The 19,124-nt window shown below is 44.9% G+C and overlaps 1 protein-coding gene across 4 annotated transcripts in view; it reads right to left on the minus strand.

Moving 5' to 3' along the window:
* The window catches only part of LOC107224084 (protein sickie), a 173,230-nt gene that overhangs the window by 77,244 nt on the left and 76,862 nt on the right, over positions 1-19,124 (minus strand). For 3 of the 4 annotated variants that reach the window (XM_046734013.1, XM_015664009.2, XM_046734015.1), the window contains one exon: positions 12,343-12,512. In XM_046734013.1, the coding sequence (XP_046589969.1) occupies positions 12,343-12,512 (170 nt within the window). Of the gene's footprint in view, positions 1-7,750; positions 7,878-12,342; positions 12,513-19,124 lie in introns of those variants that run through there. The other variant, XM_046734014.1, reaches the window with a different exon arrangement.

Consider the following 19,124-nt stretch of genomic DNA (forward strand, 5'->3'; position numbering starts at 1 on the left):
TTTAATAGAATTTTCAAGGCGGCGAAACGGCTTTAGCGCGAAATTGGCTTCTGGAGCGGCGACACAGGAGGAACATTGCGTTGCCTATGGATTGCGCGAGATTTCCATCACGCCAGGGACTTATTAAATCTTGGAATTGGAGTCTGCACTGCCGGTGCAGCGGGGAACAAAAAGCGGGCAGCACGTGAAATCGGAGGGACGTAGAGTTCGGTGGATGAGGGATAGGTATAGGGAGAGGGAGAGACGAAATGCAGTAGACATCAAAGTTCGACTTGGAGGCTGCGTGACTCTGAGTTATATGCTTGGAAGAAATACAACTCGAAGTCAAGTTTGTGCCGAGCAGTTTGTACGGCCCGGCATTGCAGTGATTCAATGCCTTGGCAACGGATAGGCTGCAGACTGGCTCCCCTTCCTCTTCCAGCACCCCGATCGTTGTTCAAAACTTACGATCGTAAGCACAGGTGTAAATTATAGTTAGTCTCTCAGCGTTTTGGGCTCGTAAATCCAAAAGAGTCTCGCGCCTGCACGCGTCGAAATTAGACCCGCGAATTGGACGGCTTACAACAATATCATCTCAAACTCGTTAAAATCTTCATTTATAAGGTTGTTGGTCCGCCTTCGGCAAGTTATGGCTAACAAATACATCGGTAATAATTCACAGCGAAACCGGATACTCGGAGTTCGGTCGGGATGAGCGTAGCTAACACCTCGAAAAGGTCCTAATTCAAGTTGACGCTCGTTATTCAGCCAGACCGGGTACAGACTCAGCCGAGGGTGTCTAACCACCCACCATTTCGTGGGCAGCTCGTGTCAAGTGGCTGCTCCATTCAGTACGTGCATATAATACAAATATTTACATACTTTCAGCTATAAGCACGATATACGTGACGGTATATTACCAGAAGTGACACTTTCAGTCACTTTGCTTTTCAGCCATCAGCCCGCCCGGTAGAACACCTCCTCGTCACTTCTCGACCGGTTTTTAAAGAGCAACTCCCGCAGAAAGCCTGGATCGTATGCACCGAAAAGTCTTTAGAGGCTAGTCCAAGCTGCATCCTTGGTGTTGATCTTTGTCTGGACGGAGTTTCAAAGTTCAATTGACGTTCAACTGTGAAACTACGTTTCGCGGTATCCGATCCATTCTCGTAACGGCAAATTCATACAGTTCATTAATCCACCGATCCGCGTCGTGTGTACTGAAATTGGCAGTGAATTTTTCAACACAGCGTACAATTTTTACAGTACGATTTCCCGCGAAACCTGGAATTTTCCGAATCTCCAATTAGAATGACCTCCGCTCCGAATACGAAATGCTATATTTTTTGCTCATTAGGTCCATTGTAGGATCGATTACGTATGCCGAAACAAAGAAAGCCATACGTGTCCAACACGACCTCACTCAGGGTGCCCACCCTGGCGGTCTGATATTCCTCGGTCGGAAATAACCGGCGTGTGCAGATGACGTGTTTTCATCAGCAGCAGGGAACACGGTCCGGTGCTTTCGTACAAATGTGGTGTACAGGCGGAGTCCGCGTCCGTGCCCATGTCCAAGCGGAGGAGCGTTATATAGGTGTGTAGAAAAGTACAAACGACAATTCCACCCGGGATCCAGATGCAGTGAGAATTCCGCGTGTGTGCGGCTAGGCGGGGGAAGTTCCAAGGCAGAGCCATTCGTCCATCGGTCCGTTCATCCGTATGGAGTGTGGAGACGAGGAAAGGGGGGGAGGCTGGTAATTAGCCGGGCCCCTCGCGATCTCACATGTGCTGCACGCATTCGCAAACTCCGTTGGGTTGTGACGCGGTTCTGCAATTGGATGACAGTGGCCTCCGTGTGTAATAAATACCCAGGAACATGCGCCTCAGCGGACATACGCATAATCCGCGGAGGGACAGGGTGAAAAAATACACCAATTTTACGGAGTATTGTACGCTTCGGAAGGGCATGGCAGTTACTCGAGGTGCGGGGAGTTTCGACAACGGCATCGTAAACCGGGACTCCACAGAGAGATAATGAATGCGGGAGTGTATTTCTGCCCTTGTCACTTGATAATTCGATTGATCCGGCAAGGGGGATGCTGGGAAACAGCGGCGAGCCGCAGATTGTGGCCGGAAGTTACGTCGCAGGTGTCGGTTTCCCTGTTCGAGCAACGAACTGGAAGAAGCGCGAAGGACGTAAAAGTTGAAAGGATCGTTTTATCCTGCTGACAAAGCTTTCCGTCGCAAGCTCGTTGCGAAAATTGCAGATCGTTGATATCGCGAAATCGTTGTACTACACCATATAATATATCCGCGCGTCACTGCGACGTGAAAAAAATTGGCAGACTACTTTCAAAATATCATAATTATACTTGCACAATACTTCGACGAAATTACGTGATGAGTATATTATAATGTACGAATCTTAAAATCAACCTGCACTATTCTCCGGCTGAAGGGACATGCATTGGACGCTCGAAACGAGACGGGGGAAGAAGGTGCCTCGACTCAACGAAGAGCCGTGGAAGGACGGAAACAAAGCTGAACTTTAGGAATTCCGGAGGTGTGCCCCCCCAAAAAGGCGGGGGCGAGCAAACGCGCATCTGATATCGTAAATATGTCCACGGCGGCGGCACGGCGCTGCAGCGTTTTTTGTTGCTTTTAATTCTGAACCAGCTCGTCGAGCTCGCCTGACTAGCTCGGCTTATACCTTACCTGCCCAACCGGCACCATACCTCAATGTATGTTCATACGCGGCGTATGCAAGTATACACAAATGCTTCGATATGTGTTAGAGCCGTACACGAGCCTTCGCTGAGAGCGTGGCAAATCTTTCGGCTCCGTTCACGCCGCACAGACGCCCCGACATTTTTTTGTAAGTGCAAGCAGAACGGCAGGAAATTTCAATGCTTCATAATGCTTGTACGGCGTTAAAGTTCGTTCTTCGCGAATTACGTGAATTAATATACCTTGCAGAATAATCCTTGAAATAACGATTTTTCAACATTCAGAAGCTTCAATTTTACAAGTAGTAACGCATTCACTTTAACACGACTATCGGCATGACATGTTTCTAATTCGAATTCCTCTTTTTCTAGTTCAGCAAGCCGAGCGTTAATCATTCCTGATCACCTGGTAATGAACATTGTTTGAAAATGAAAATGGCACACTTGTCATTGCTATCTCCAAGTAATTATTATACAGGATGTCATGGGTCTTCCCCCCAACCAAGTCGACAATTTATTTCCCTTGCAGAAAAAGAAGACAAATTTGACAGCGTAAATTTGTGACTTCTGTTGTATATACAATATATAGCATGTATAGCGATATACATTTGTGAAAAATGCCTGTTATTAAAAAGCGAATGAAATATGTATGACGCGTTTTGGAAACGACAGGCTAGATCAGCAACGTGGAAACAAACTACAGCGTGTAAAATGTCATGCCTCATCGCTGCTTTTGAGCATTCCCACGCACACGGGCATATTAGATCCCAATGGCACACCTAATGTCAAGCGATTAAATTAAACCCAAGCTCCAAAATAGCTGTGATTTCATTTCGACACTGTGTAATATTTTGCGTCGGATGTGAAATTCGCCGTAGAACAGTCAAGGTATAATATAATAACGCAAGATTAATTCTAAACGTTGGACCAGACCAGCACAGCATTCGAAGTTGAACGATCCGAGTGACTGAATTTATTGTTTACTCGCTCTCGCGATGGTTCGTCATGTGTAAAATGTTCAACACCTGTAACGCGATGCGATCGTAAGCGAAGCTACGTTAAAACTACATACAATCCTCGTTTCACGGGCTCGTGAGCACCTCTGGCCATTTACGATAAATTTTACTCTCAATGTTTCGTTCAAAATAAGAATCAACTCCTGCGAGGGATAGCTGGTGTTGGTTTCTCGTGATTTACCCAGCGTCAAAAGCTTATTATAGATAAGTATAACTACGCGAGGTGCATAGTATATTCAGGCGGATGATCGATCTCCCGAGTACCTACCTATCAGTAACGAACGGACACGAAACTGAGCCTGTATGGTGCATTATCCGAGAATGCCGTAGTCTCACTCTCTGTATTCTTGCTGCGGAAGGAAAGGTGGCTCTCTACCCCTTCTAAATATATACCCTGCACTCCGAGAGTGCAGCTCAGCGCACTTTACGGCGTTCCTTGGTTAGGCAGACGGACAGACGGTTTGAGCGCTGGCCTGAGGGTATGACACGCAATTACCCCTAATTGCCGGAATGAATTACGGACGCGAACCTATCCGTCTACGTGCACGGAGCACATACTGGGCGAGTTAAAGGTACAACTATAGCTGGGCGTAACTATGCAATGTTCAGCCGCGATATGTACACGCCACGTCGCATATTCCGAATCCAGAGAATCCACACCCACCCGCCTCGACGACGTTAGGCCCGGCATGCACTTCGAACAGATCCCTACCGGTACACCTGGCTAAACCGTAATGATTTACCGGGTTGGTTCAATTATAACTGCAAACGTAACACGGCTGTACGAACTTGGAACGTAACGTAACGCAACGTGCGGGTAATAAGGATAAATGGTCTATAAAATAGATAATATTGTTCAAATGAATGGAACGGATTAGGGTGAGTTTGAGTAAACGAAGACGGTCAAAAGAATTTTATAAATGAGCTAACACGCAGGTTGAGTCGCGTTTTAATATCACGAGACAATGCATAATCTGTGCGTTCCGCATTTGTCGAAGATCAACCAGTACCAATCACTTCGACAAATACTTCCTAGCACGTGAGATGCTGCTGCGACCGAACAGCCATGCATCCCCCAAATAGCTTGTAACATGTGTCAGGCGTGAGGCCGCATGAAGGGATTGTAAACAGACGAAAAGCCCCGGAGCAAAACCGAAATCTCGAGACGAACGAAGCGGAATAGGCGGACACAAAGCAGCTGCCGTAGACGAATATCGAGAAGGGAGAAACGAATTGACAACGGGGTGGCAAGAGGAGTTCGCGTTCCTGAATTTCAGTGTGTTGTCGGTTTCTACAGGCCTGTGAGGGATACGTAAGTACACGGATTCGCCGGCGAGTGGTAGATTTCGATTTTGTCACCCTCTCAGTTGCGGGGTTCGAAGCCCTCCCCACGCTAAGAGAATGAGTTATGAACGCTCGCGCGTTTAAATAATATTAATAGCACTTCCTCCGGAATGGATTTCTTTCGTCGAAACGTAATTAAAATCCGGCTGCAAGACCCAGGGAGAAGAAAGAGAAGCCGAGGGCGTTGCCTCTTTGTCGGGAATCGGTATCAAAATTATACCGGATACAATAAGTGACTAATTGCTTGTGTCAACCGGTGTTGAAAAATTAGTGAATATCAGGCAGCAGTTTGTCATTCATTGTCAGTCGTATTTCCACAACGGTCATTAAGCGTGTGGGCTAAATTCAAATACAAAAGCTCGAATCTTTAATCGAAACGGATGAAATAATGAATTCGATGAAGCGTATTGCGGTTCATGCCAATTAATCTTTTCTCCCGATTGTTTCCACATTCCAACTTCCACGAAATAAGATAACGAATACAGTACTTGTGTTATGTTTGATATTAACACGAGGTAAAACAGCTGACACAGAAAGCTGGTTTATGATCTTATCCCTAGTGTGAAAAACGATCAGATCCAATTGGCCTCTACAGAATGAGATTCTCCAATCTGCAGAGCGGCGAATTATTGCATCAACTACAAGTCGCCTGCGGCAAACTCTGAATCTATGACTAAAATCCAATCGAAATTTGAACGAGTGTAGCCTGCACTGGTTTTAGTAATAATCCTCAGCTGTACATACGTTTAAATTGCTATAAAAACTGCAGGTTCAATCTCCGTAGAAAGAAATAAATTAATTAGTTTCGGTAAATTTAAAAAATATGAAAAAACAAATTAAAAATTGGGACATGAAACTATTGATATGATCGATTACGCAGCAGGCGAGAAACGGGACTTGTAATGAACCACTCTGACTAGTCGACGATACAATTACTGTGAAATTACGCACGTACGGTGTTATATATTATATGTACTGCTATACGCACGATACACCGTTAGGTGCATACGTATCACGTATGTACAAAAGCCTTGGCTATATACCCAGTATTTATATGTATATAGGAATACATATACGCATACGAAGGCACAGAAGTCGAGAAATCTATTTCTGTGGTCATTCAAATCCAAAACATTGAGTCACTTGCGATGTCTTTGAACTCGTTTGCTAAATAAAGATATTTGAACGTGATAAAAACCGTATACCGCGTAATAATAAATATATACGCACTGTAGACATATACGAGCTATACTAACTCGTTGCGCAGCACCGGCGTAGAGGAGGAACGTCGATGGAGAGAACCGGGAGAAGAAAGGATTTATTATTATCGACAAACCGCAGTCGCACGTCCGAGAACCAAAGGGATACAGAGAAGAATGAAGAATTGGAGAAAGTGCATCGGTCAGCTCCACGTGCTTTCAACGAGTCCCCGTCGCGTCTTCGATTGCAATGAATTCTTCACGTGTTTCGCCGATTTGCATGCCAATTAACATTTCGTCGTGAAAAATGATTCTTCTCCTCTGATTCGAAATTCGTCGAGTGTTTCTCGTTTTTTCGTGCAATCCAGACAACTCGACGAGGCGACTGGGACAAAGAGAATACGCACTGCATCTCGTTAGTGCAACCTATTGTGTAAGCACTGGGTTATAAAGACGATACGAAAGAACAAACGTCCCTTGCATGACCAGACTTGTAACGCGTTCACATCTTCTATACGCTTTATTTCATTTCGTTTCGTTTCGTTTCGTTTCGTTTCCTTCCCTTCTTTCATTCCTTATTTCACGTTTTGCTCATCCCTGCAACATTCTTACCTGCCGGTAGTATAATACGTGGCCCGACGCAGCGTCGCTGCAGGAACAGGGGGAACCCCCTTTTATATTTCCAACGTCTCCTCAAGGCGCATAACGTAGTGTACCTGTGTAATGCATTCGTGTTCGAAGGAGGGCCGGTCCGCCTACGCTTCTCGGCTGGTGACCGTCGATATTTAGCATTTCTGATCATTCGAACGTTGCTCGGTAAATGTGGAAGTCGAAGAATCGGACGTAAGCTTAATTTTCGGCGAAACCATTGCAGCACCAATTCGCGTCGATTATCCTCCGTAGGTTATCGATATCGTTTAATCCTGCCCGATTCGCGTGCCGTGCAGATTTCCGATCGGTGGAAATATGTGTGCGGGCGAGTCGATTCGTCGCGACAGCAACAACGTCGAGGTTTGAAATCGGTTCGAAGAAACGGGCTTGCGTGTCCCACCGGTTTATTTTAAAATCATAGAAGGCAAAAGGTGTTAAAAGACACCACGTGCTAACCGGTCTCTGCAGAGGGCTCGACTCTCGGATCTGGTTTTCAATTTTTTCAATCTTAATATAGATCGCGAGTACCCTGCGCGACGGCTCGTGAAACAAATGAGAATCGCCCAGCGAATATCCGAGCGAACGATCACTGCCGAGTTTCGATATGCACGCTACCTAGTAGCTCGTGTAATAATTTGTAAAGCCCGCCTTTGTTGCTGCGCTACGATCGCGATATTATCTGCACCGGCTGTTGAGATAGGTCTGCAAATGCAGAAATAACAGATCGAAGCGCAAGTAACGCCGAGAATTTATGGTTGAGCGGATGTGTTCGAAGTCCCACAGGCGGTAGTAGTATTTTACATATTATACGTATATGTAGTGACAGTGGGGAAAATACCTGTGAGCCTCAGGTGAGTTCGGCAAACTGCGCGCTTTTCTGCTGCTGCTACTGTTGCTGTTGCTATTTCCCATATTTACGTTAGGTTAATTTATTTATCACTGATAAGGAAGACGTGGACTCGGTTCTTATCACTTTCTTTAAAATCCCGAGAGTAGTAATTTTATTATACACGTAATTTAAATAATTCTTTGACAGCTAATACTAATGATTATGTGTGTTTCATAATATTTATGTATAAATTTATATATCACCAGAAATCGGTATTTGTTACAGCCTAACTCGCACAGCTGTATTCGGATATGTTACGATCACCATCGTAGTACGGTAAACGATTTTCGCGGACAAATACCGGATCACGCATCTTCGAGAATTTGAAAACTAACGAAACTAAAGCAACTGGTACAAAACTTCCGCATCCCCTCGCTACATTTCAATTTCGCTTGTGAATTTTTATGCTTCACCCGACGACCGGTGAGAGCAGTAAAAATCGTAAATCATATTCCGACCGGCACGGCGATTTACCGTGGCCTAAAACCGAGGACGAAACCTTTTTATGCTTACTAAATTTGACAGCATGTGTCAAGCACAATCTGTCTGGAGGTTGGAATAAATTCACCCCCGTACGAATACAACGTGTCCAAAGTAAGATCCTTCGTCGACGCGTCGATAACGCATCGTCATCGATAAATAAAACATCGAAATCCGTTGCAGTTTGTACGATCAATTATCGTCGCATTCGTATAAACATAACGCAAGCAAAATTAGAAAAGAAAAACTAAAAAAAAAAGAGAAAAACTTTCGCGGCCAATTCAATCCGAACCAAACATCACAAAGAACCACATAAAATATTCAAAAATAAAAAGTCCCGGTGCAACAGTATCGTTGACTCGAAAACCGCACCGCTCACATGCGCCTGTCAAACGCCGAGCGTAGGTTCAACGGAGCCCATGGCGTGGCCATGGCGTAGGCATCGTTGATGGTCTGTTTGAAACTGAAGGCAGGAGCCGATTCCCATAGCCACATGGCCTTTCTCTCTCTCTCGTCTCCGCAGCCTCCCCTCCGACCCTTCGTCGAGCGCATGGCCAATCGCGTCGCCGCTTTCCCCTGGGGCGGACGAATGGGTAACGAGGATGAAACCGAGTGGCTCGAATCGCACCCCTACCCGGTTCTCCAAAGATTTTTACTTTAACGCTCACGATGCATTGTTGCGCGCCCCACGACTCGCCGCCTCCTCCGCTATGTACAGTTGCCGATGGATCCAGCAGCCACGTTCAAACTGCCTATCGTCATCTCTTCGTACCTGAAGCCCCGCGGTGTATGTGTTCCAGGTGTCGGAGCGTATTCGCGCAGCCATCCACGTCTGATGATTGTGTTTGCTGGGTGTTATGTGACTCCTCGTATCCTCCTCGTATCCTCCTCGTATGTACATCGGCTCGCATTGAAAGCATCGCCGACGAACGTATTGTAATGGGTGGTGGCTCCTACGACCGCAGGTATGAGGTACATTGCACGCAGCATGGCCTCGGCACAGCCGCGCGTGGCATAATGGTACATTGTTGAAATGGTAAGAGACCTCCGAAGGCTTCACAAAGGGTTCTCGGTATTAATATGCTCTCGGTGTCCAGGGTATTAAAATGAGTACACGAGCCGGCATCCACATTGGGATGGGATTTTAATCACCTCCGTGAAGAAGCCGGAGTTTCTCACGTTCGTGGGAGTGTTGAGTTATCTGACATTTCCGCTGATTTTCCAATAACGACTAACTACTTCTCGACAATATCATCTTTAAGTCCGTTTGGCGGAGCGAATTTGTTGAATGTGAGTTTCGAAAAATAGGACAATTTTTTAAATCTAAAATCGAGTTGCCGAATCGATTGTCCAAGGCACCTGAGCAAACCGATTGTCCCTTGAAAAAATATGCACGCGATACAAGAGACTCTTATAACGCGCTCGACGTTGGAGAAAAAGAATAATGAACATTGTGCGTGATATATGATAAGAAATTGTGTAACGGTCATTATTCAACATGCCAAACGAGATTACAACTTCGTTTCCGAAGGCAATCCCGCACAATTACATTAATAAATGAGTACACGCGGTGAAACGATTATCGTGCTGTATACGAGAACTGTGATCACAATCGGGAGCAACGATTTATCTTCTTTTAGCCGACCCACATTGTAACTCGATCCTTTGAAATGATCATCGTAGATTAATGTTGCATACCGAGTACGAATAAGTGCGAACGTTTAATACATTGGCAAAACAGAACTAGGAAACAGTGTATTAACAATAAAATAGGAAGTAGAAAGTCAGGTAAAACAGTACAAGGAGTAAAAAGCACTAGAAACAAGTATTGTGGCCTGATTAAAAATTCTGCAAGACTCATTCTTCAACTGCCAAACAAGATTACAGCTTCATTTCCTAAGGGGGAGAACCGCACAATTACAGACACACATTTCCAACTGAGAACTCCAGAACCCCGAGAGCAAGTGCTCCTCCTCAACGATCCTGTTTTGCACTGCGGGAACGAGGCACCAGCACAGAACACTTCTCTCTTAACCGTCACCCTGGCAGTTGCTATTAAGAATTAACTGCGCCCGGAGTAATTAAAATATTTCAAGTCTCGGCCCCAAGTCGCCAGACTGCCTTGCGAGCTGCGCGGCGCAGAATACACGTGACCCATAGCCTCTGGATAATTTTTCTTCTACTTTCTTGTTAATTAAGACAAAAATGCTACCGGGAATAAGTGACAGACTCCATCTTGGTTTTCGAGCATAACAGAGAAAATCATCCGTTAATGTATTAGATATCGCATGGAAAAAGACGGAAGGACATGCAGCTTAGCGACGTTTCTTTTCGAGAAAGTAATTATTTTGCGACTGCTAAATTTAATTACAGCGTTTCGATTCCTACAGCAAGAACGTTGCGGTTATGCAAATGTACTCGTAACTCTGTAGAGTACCTACTAACAGATATAAATAACTAGATAAGCATCCGTTGGTACAGAACTTCCCCGCAAAGTTTGAACAGAGTCGTTATCTCCTCTGATCATTGTTGACAGTGCATATTGTTTTGCGAAATACGGTTCTCCACTGTACAATGAACCCGCAGACTTGCCTTGTAATAGCCTAAGGCAGGTAGAAATGAGTATATTTCGTTTGAATGAACGGGTTGATGTGTTATATGCGCTCGTATTCTACCTACTTGAACAGCTATGTAATACGTACAGTGCACAACATACATATGTATAGTATACCAATATACGTATACGCATACACAAATGTGGATAACACTGGACCTGAGTAGAATACGGTGCTGCTGAGAATCTTGATGCAAGTAACCAGATATCCGCCGCATTTCGGTGCACTTAGGCTGTCTTACCCCGGTATCTAGACGGGATGCTTTAGTGCTCAGACCTCGTTGAGTCTCAAGAATCGTATACCCCTTTCTTGCTGCCCGCGCTTGCCTGGATATTCGAACTACCAACTTTAACGCTCACGGTTTTCTTTTTACGAACGGTTTTATTACTTCTTGAATCTCCGTTACGTGAAATAATAATTAACTGAGTTTCGTCGTCAGTTCGACTGCAGAGGGGCGATTCGAAAATAATGTAAATTATTTGTTCTACTCCGGACGAATCGAGCCTCCAAACAAATCGTTCAGCTATAACTATCTTCCGTTTTACGGACGATGCTACTCGTATAACTTTTGTTTATCCAGTGTCTATTTTTTCTAATCATCGTTTCCTAACAGGCGTCGTTGGGATGTATAGATTCGCTCAATTCATTACGAGCCTAGCCCTGAACAATTCGTAATCGATACCATTTATAGCAATAGGAAATTTTGCAATATGAATTTTGATGGCTCATTGTAGACACACTTTATGTGAGTTTCTATTAGTTAAAACCATATATGTAATGCTCGTTAAAACCGCAAGTGGAAGGTCCATCGGTGACAATTTTTTGTATTTCTTTGTGCCGCTGTGAACGGTTTTACTGACATTCGACATTTCGTTATTCTTATCTACGTAGAGTAAATTCTAACTACTCTTCTGCACGTCTCGAAGTCGTCGATGTTACCAACCGATGAAACGAAGCAGCAAACGGCCGACAACGTCACCGACAGATGCCAAGTCACTGAGGGTCGGTAGCTTACCGGCCGATAAAACACCGTCGGTAATCGTATTAACGAAAGTGCGTCACCCGAGACGACGAATTTTTTTTTACCAATCCAACGTATCGTTGCAGATTCCACCAAGTCAATACTGGCAGGTAATACAAATTTGGATTCTTCGTTTAGCAAGAAGTTGAACTCAAAAGCTAGACCGATTTGAAAATTGAAAAATTTTGGAAATGATGAATCTGAGAGGACATAAAAAATAAACACATTTGGTCCGTTTTCCTCCAAGTCGAGAACACAGGAAAGTTGAGCTTTGTGCGAGTTCCGAAGAAACTCAGCGCGTGGCTTTGAAACTGTTTTCCAAGTAAATCATAGGGATTCCAGGAGCGAGTAATTGTTACAGTTGTAATTAGTAGTCATGAAGGTGGTTCGGGAAACAGCTTGAAGTGAACAAAAGCGTGACTCACCGAGGCATGTCTTGAAGTTGTTTGGCCCGTTGCTTGTGTCGCGACAAGGCGAAGAGAAGGGCCAGGACGGGGCGTAGGGTGGACCCGGAGGCAAGCTCACCGGGATTCACCGCCCCAACGTCTGCACCGAGTGCGCGAAGCGCCCCGACGCACAAGCTCACGTTCTCCACCTACGCATGAAATATTAAAGTAACGCATTAGTGTCATCTTGGAGGAAACAAAGAATTTTTTTCACTTACAATTTTCCTTCCATCGGCTTAAGCTAACGTACGCATACATGTAATTTTAATGCAATGCCTGCATGAAACAACTCGAACAAACAGTCAGCGCAATCAGATTCCCGTTAAAATTGCAAATTAACGATGCAAAAGGTTATAGAGTAATGACTGATAAAATTATATCTTCGCTGGATTAGTAGTTTGACTTCTGTTTCCGCACAATAACTTTATTTTATGTCTGCAGGAATTACGTAACGGAATCCGTAATAACCGTAACTATCTATCTATTTTCATGTACCTATAATGTTAATTTTACGGCAGCAACAAGCTAACTCTATACACGTGTCGCAAAACTTTTTGTTACCTTCGATTTTTACGTGTCGAAAAGTATCCGTGCAGAACTTGTTGAATAGTTGACAACCGGTTTCGGGTAAAACATAACAAAAAAAAAAAAACTATTATACCTAATGATATCTTTTCAAATTGACAAACCAGACATGATTGAGGTGTCTAAACAAGAAATCATATGAAAATTCGCATCATACAGAAACGTAGCCTTTCGAAACACGCAAAACCTGATTGAATTAATCCAATTATAAAATATTATATAACAAGACATAGAAAAGAATACATTATACACAACAAGTACTGCAGTGTTGTAGATTTCACTCATTCATTTTTGCATGCATATGTTCGCGTTATTGTATCGTGTAATTTACGAAAAATCCACCATATTCACCGGCTATAGCGTAATAGATTATTTTCACAAAAGGAGTATTCCTTCCACGGTTAATTAAATGAATATAATGGTGGTGCACATCTGAGCTCATAGTCAATACCAAACTGTAAATTCATTGCTGACAATGAGTCTCGTACTGTCACTGGTCCGTGCCATAAAATTGAAATATATTAGGTTTGCCAACGAACGAAAGAGGATGAAATAATCTCTTCTCTATCCGTTATTCTCGTCTCACGCAAATTTCTCACCATCACCGTGTGGTGTGTCCTTGTATACCGGTACTGCAATGTCGCTTTCCTGACTCCGGAATATGCACCCAACTCTGTGTCAACCAGCTGCAATTAGCCCTTTGCAACCAGGCCTCCACGTGTGTACTCCACGAAACGTGACCGCACGTTGACCATAGAGCATGGTGTACGGTCTACCTCCCATACCTACTAGGTATACCTACCGTATATCTGAATACTCAAGTATGTATACCTAGGGTATAACAAAGTACGTGTAATTATACACACACGCGCGTATATGTACACGTGGTTTTATTTGAACCTACATAGTGGAGCTCCACATACTCCAAGTAAATGCCAGTGGGTACATAGGTGGGTTTGGCATGTAGGTATATGACCCTACCCTACCTTCATAAGCGTTGTTCTTTTGTTTCTATTGTTCTTAGTTTTAGCTTCAGCCTGGCGGCTTACGTTAGACGGAAAGCAAGCCGTGCCGCGTGCAGAGAACCCTGTTGATGGTGAGTCACCAAACAATACTTGCAAAAGCTGTTTTCAACGTTGACCACCAGCCACGGTACCCCGACTACACACAATCAGTCCTCAACGCTTTCCGACTTGCTCCAGGTCTCCGAATCGCCGAGAAGCCGAGAATGACGAAGCGTGCTTATAGTATTCGATCCAGAGTGATTTCTGTGAAGATCGTCGAGTCAGCTGACAAGTCAGTATCAGGCTGCAGGTACAGCCGCTGACATAATCTCGTTCTTTCTCCTCCTCGCGCTCTGATTACGAGTGACAATTGATGTCGCGCGAGAGGCGATCGTGTAAAAGGAGAGCAAGCAAGGTCACAAGGCTCGAGTGCAGCTTCCAGGTAAACTGGATCTGAAATAGATCGCTCTTACCTTCGAACGAAGGTAGACTCGAAGTGGAGAGAGGGGGAGAGGGAGAGCGAGAGGGAGAGGGAGGCTGCAGCGACGGAGAATGCACTTGCACATATAGTCGGTATCCGTATGCATGGGTATCTAGACTTTGGTACACTGCAAGCTCTCCTCACAGATTCGTGACGCAAGCAAAGGGGTTCGGGGTTCGTGTCCCTATCCCGGATTCTCGGCCCCCGTATCTCCGCAGTGCACTTTCATCCGAAATTCATCTGTTTGATGCACTTGCGGGCAGGGGAATTCGCCGGTTCGATGCTCGCCTGCAAGTTCAGCCTGATCCTTCTTTCTCGTATTGGCTTCAGTGCTACAATAGCTGCACCACCTACGCTTCGTACTCGAAGGGATGCTTTCCGGTGACCAGGCAGGAGTGAATAACCCAAGGGGATTGAGCATTTATTTTAGTTTGATAACCGCAATTTTATGCGTGACTGTAACTTGCGAATACTTTTCCCCGCACCTGAAGCGCTGGGAATGATAGTTGCTGAGTGACAGAATGCTATAAAAGCTGCATCGCTTTAATTAGTCCCCATAATTATTATCTTCTCTACGGTAATAAACTCTGCTGCAACACGCTGATGCAGTAGACATAATGAATTACTGCTGACCTAACCATCATTCTTCGCCGTGTGAAAGGAACGTGGGAGGAAACGACACAGATGCAAAAAAAAAGACACATTCCCAATGTACAGTAATATTCATTAATGCTTTAACCTTCCGACTAACTTGTTTTCGGTCCGAAACAAAATGCGACTTCGATTCTATACGAATTTCGTGACAACGACTGGCGATGCACGGGCAGGCAACGTAAGAGAATGGGAACCATTGTCACAAAATTCGTATAGAATTGAACTTGTATTTTGCTTCGAACCGAAAATAAGTTAACTGAATCCGGAGGCATTAATGAACATCACTGCACACCTACGTAGAGGATGGAAAAAGTGATGTAAGATATTTGTTCAATAAATTTCAATTTCCATTGAGATATTATTAGAACCTTATGTACGAACAGTTTTTATGATTGACTATATACAGGTACGTTAATACAGGACCAAGACACCATGCCAGTGTGGAATCATGTATCACTCGCAACCTGGCATTGAAATTTCTGACTAAAAAGGTATATTCAGACAGGATACCAAGGGAATGGTACCCTTATACCCTCTAAACTAAACCACTCCCTTGGCAGTAGGGACGGAATCTCGTTGTCGGTCAACGTTGGACTTCTACCTAGAGAGTGCATGACTAAGGCCAGATTGTACGTAGGAAGAGTGGGTCCGAATCTACGAGACACCAGGGAATATCAAACAAGGATGCGCCCGAGCAGATAAACCACCTAGAGAAACGTATCCCGTCTCGGTGCGGAGAGACGAGAGAGGAAATGCAGCATCCTTACGCAACCTATTATTTCTCCCTCTCTCTATCCTCCAGCGACGTAAGCTACCAACTGCGTTTTGTCTTTATAACGTACACTCTTACCAGCGTACATAAAAGCAAGCGAGCGGAGGGCAACTCGATTATTTTATTTTTTTTTTTTCTTTACATTTCATCTTAGTTCTTTTTCCTTTTTCGTTGTTGTTGTTGTCGTTGTTGTTGTTTATTTTTATCGCGGAGGCGCTGAACGCGAAGCGCTACCATAAGAGGACATCTCCGCGACTCGTCGCGGAGAAGGAGAGTCGTCTTCGGGGACCGCGAGAGGAGGAATCACAATCGGAGAATAAGAGGCACGAGTGTAGGCATCGGCAGGTCGCCGGGTTCCATTGCAGTATCCCGGCGAGTTACATCTTCTTGCGGACCCGTGGGACCGGTGTTGTCCTCTTCTCCCCTGCAGCGGGAGAGCAAGGATAAGGATACAGGGACAGAGAGTTCCGCGACCGCGGCGGCGAAGAAAGTGATCATTGGATGATCGGTGCCCCCCGCGTCTCCGGAACGAGGCATGCGTTAAAAAAACTCACACGCTTTGCCTTTACGGAGATTTCAGACGCGTGACAAAAATTATTATCTGCAGAAACTGTCCTGCGGCTCCTTTCTCTGGTGCAAATACCTGTAATGCCAGCTCCAGCTCGGGGTGCAGACGCCGACTCTTAACTCGCTCGGGTCGAGCCGAGAGATCCAGTGCAAACAGCGAGGCGTCTATTCGCCTCGGACACCTCGACCATTCCACCCAGGGATCAGTATTTTCTCAGAGGAACGTAGGTACTGCAGTGTCAATAACGCAGGTAGGTATGCTCTTCGTCCCGGATGAAATACTTCCTGTTCCAGTCCTTTCCCATATCGTATTTCAACGGAAACGAGTGCATCGTTAATGTTGTGGTTTGTGGATTTTCCCAACCCCACCAACCCTCGGACCTGTTTCCTAAAATTTATACTTGAGTAGAAAATTCCCTAAAGAAATCTCAATCGACTTATTCTTGTCTCGGGCACCTTGGCTTAGGCCGAATGTACAAGACGGGTTAGGAAGACGCAGACAACGATCAACAACTTGTTCAACGTTCTCTCTCTACGGAAAACGAATCAATTCTTGTAACCTGATCAAGTTATTCCTTCCCAGCGGTGGATACCGGTACGGTACATGCCATATGAAAGCAGGGAGACAGTCAACGGACAAAAAGAAGAAAAATCACCCCCACTCGTGGCTGCGGAGTGCGGCTTTTGAAGAAGGAAGAGAGGGCAATAATTACCGCGCGCTTGGAATATATACGGGCGATGGAATTTCTTTGAAATCGGGCACCTACATATTTATGGGCGACGTGTACAGAGTTTTCTCTCCTGAGTTTGTGTTCTCGATAAGGTAATTCACGTACCTCTGCCGTCCGGTTTAATTGTCGTATAAAACACCGACGAACTCTCCCCTCCTCCCTTTCTCCGTCTCGTTCTCTCCCTCTCATTCTGCAGCATCGATTAATTAACTTGCTTTTGCAACACGAACTCTCGCAAGGCGATAAGGAGGATCGTGAAGCACGAAAAATTATGCAATTCTCACAGCTTTTCGCATTTTTCTTTTTCTTTTTGTGTAACGTTTTCTACTCACTCTTTCTCTTTTTCTCTACTTCTGTTTACGAGCTGGTCCAACGGGGATATTAGCCTGAATTTTTTGCACATTTATTTCTCAAGTCATAAAATAATTACACCTTTTTTCACACGCGATATACGATCAGCGAGATCCGCGCGTCTACGATACCTACTCAGATTTCGCTGCGTCATTCTACGCAGCGACGACAGCGTTACAGATTAGAAATAGTCGTACACAAGACCCGGACTTTATGGGACCGACCCGATCCCCTCCCACTCTCGAATCGCGTTACTCGTAGCTGAAAAAGAGTTATTGTATAGAAGAACGCGGGGAGCGGATTGCTTCCCAGGTCACGAACCGGGAAAATATGTAATGCTTCGAATAAAATCTCTGCCGAAAACATCCGAGGTTTGAAAACTTCATCGTTATTCAAGGTACGGTCGAAATGCGTAACGGGATCCTGATGGTGTTAGGATTCATTATTTTTAGTCCGCGCATACAGGCTCCGGGCTATTTTCCTGTATAGTATCAACGGAAGAAATGGAATGGATGAAACGGAACTTCGGCAAAAGCATAGCAGGGCTCGTAGGCAATTGCCCAGAACCTGTTACACGATACTCGAAATTAAATTCAACCAGTTCCGTTGACTGAGGCAAGATTTTCCGGGATTACAGATTACCGTTAATTGGGCGGTTTCCTCTCGTAATTTTAAGTGAAAAGGCCTGGGTGTTGAAAGAGCGAGTCGGAGTCGCGTCGATGCGACGGGTTCGTGAAGGAAAATTCATTATTCCGAAAGCCGGAAGACCCGAACAAGTTTTGCATAAATTGTTGAGAAACAATTTCAGATAAATTTAATACCGAAGAAAATCAATTCGCTTTCGTATCTCAAAGGTTGGATGATTCGCGTTATGGGAACCAAAGAACAACCGGCACTCAAATACAGATTAAAAATTCTGGTCACACGGAACTTCGAATCGTAATACGACAAACAATTCCTCTAGCTGTTATACGCTCCTTGGGTCAGCTGGCGATCCGACGTTCGACCGCTGGAATTCCGCCAGTTGAGTCACACCAGAAGGACAACAAAAATTCGGATTCCGAGGCGTTACAAAGGGCGACAAAAACACAGATTCCAGAACGCGTTGCAGGCCACTCGACCTCTCTTAACAGTATCTGGAAACGAGATCCGGTACACCTGATTCCGTTATGCTACTTATTAACGACACGTCAACCTTCTAATTCGTTGTCAGTAAAATACTTGACGATATTTTGCACAATTAGCACGGCAACATCTTTGAATTATTTTGCTGCTGATTGTAAGATCAAGGAGGCTGCCTGCCAATTTCCTCCAACCCGTTCAAGTTTGCCGCAAGAAGAAAAGTCCTCGACAACAAAAAGGTCGCAAGGGTTTCAGTCCATTCGTACCTCCACGATATTTCACAAGATCCCCTCGTCGACGTTGAAGACAGCCTGACGGCTATGGTGACGAAAATAACCGATCCTAATGAAGCTCTGCTTAGGGCTCGATATTCTCGCCTGTGTCAGACGGAACGAGTCCTTAACACCTCGAACCGAGACCGAGCTGTCTTGTAGGAATAAGAGGAAAAGACGCGGAGCGTACGTACGCCGCGTGCAATAACCGAGGGAAATTTC

This window comes from Neodiprion lecontei, chromosome 3, assembly GCF_021901455.1.
Source record: "Neodiprion lecontei isolate iyNeoLeco1 chromosome 3, iyNeoLeco1.1, whole genome shotgun sequence".
Lineage (NCBI taxonomy): Eukaryota > Metazoa > Arthropoda > Insecta > Hymenoptera > Diprionidae > Neodiprion > Neodiprion lecontei.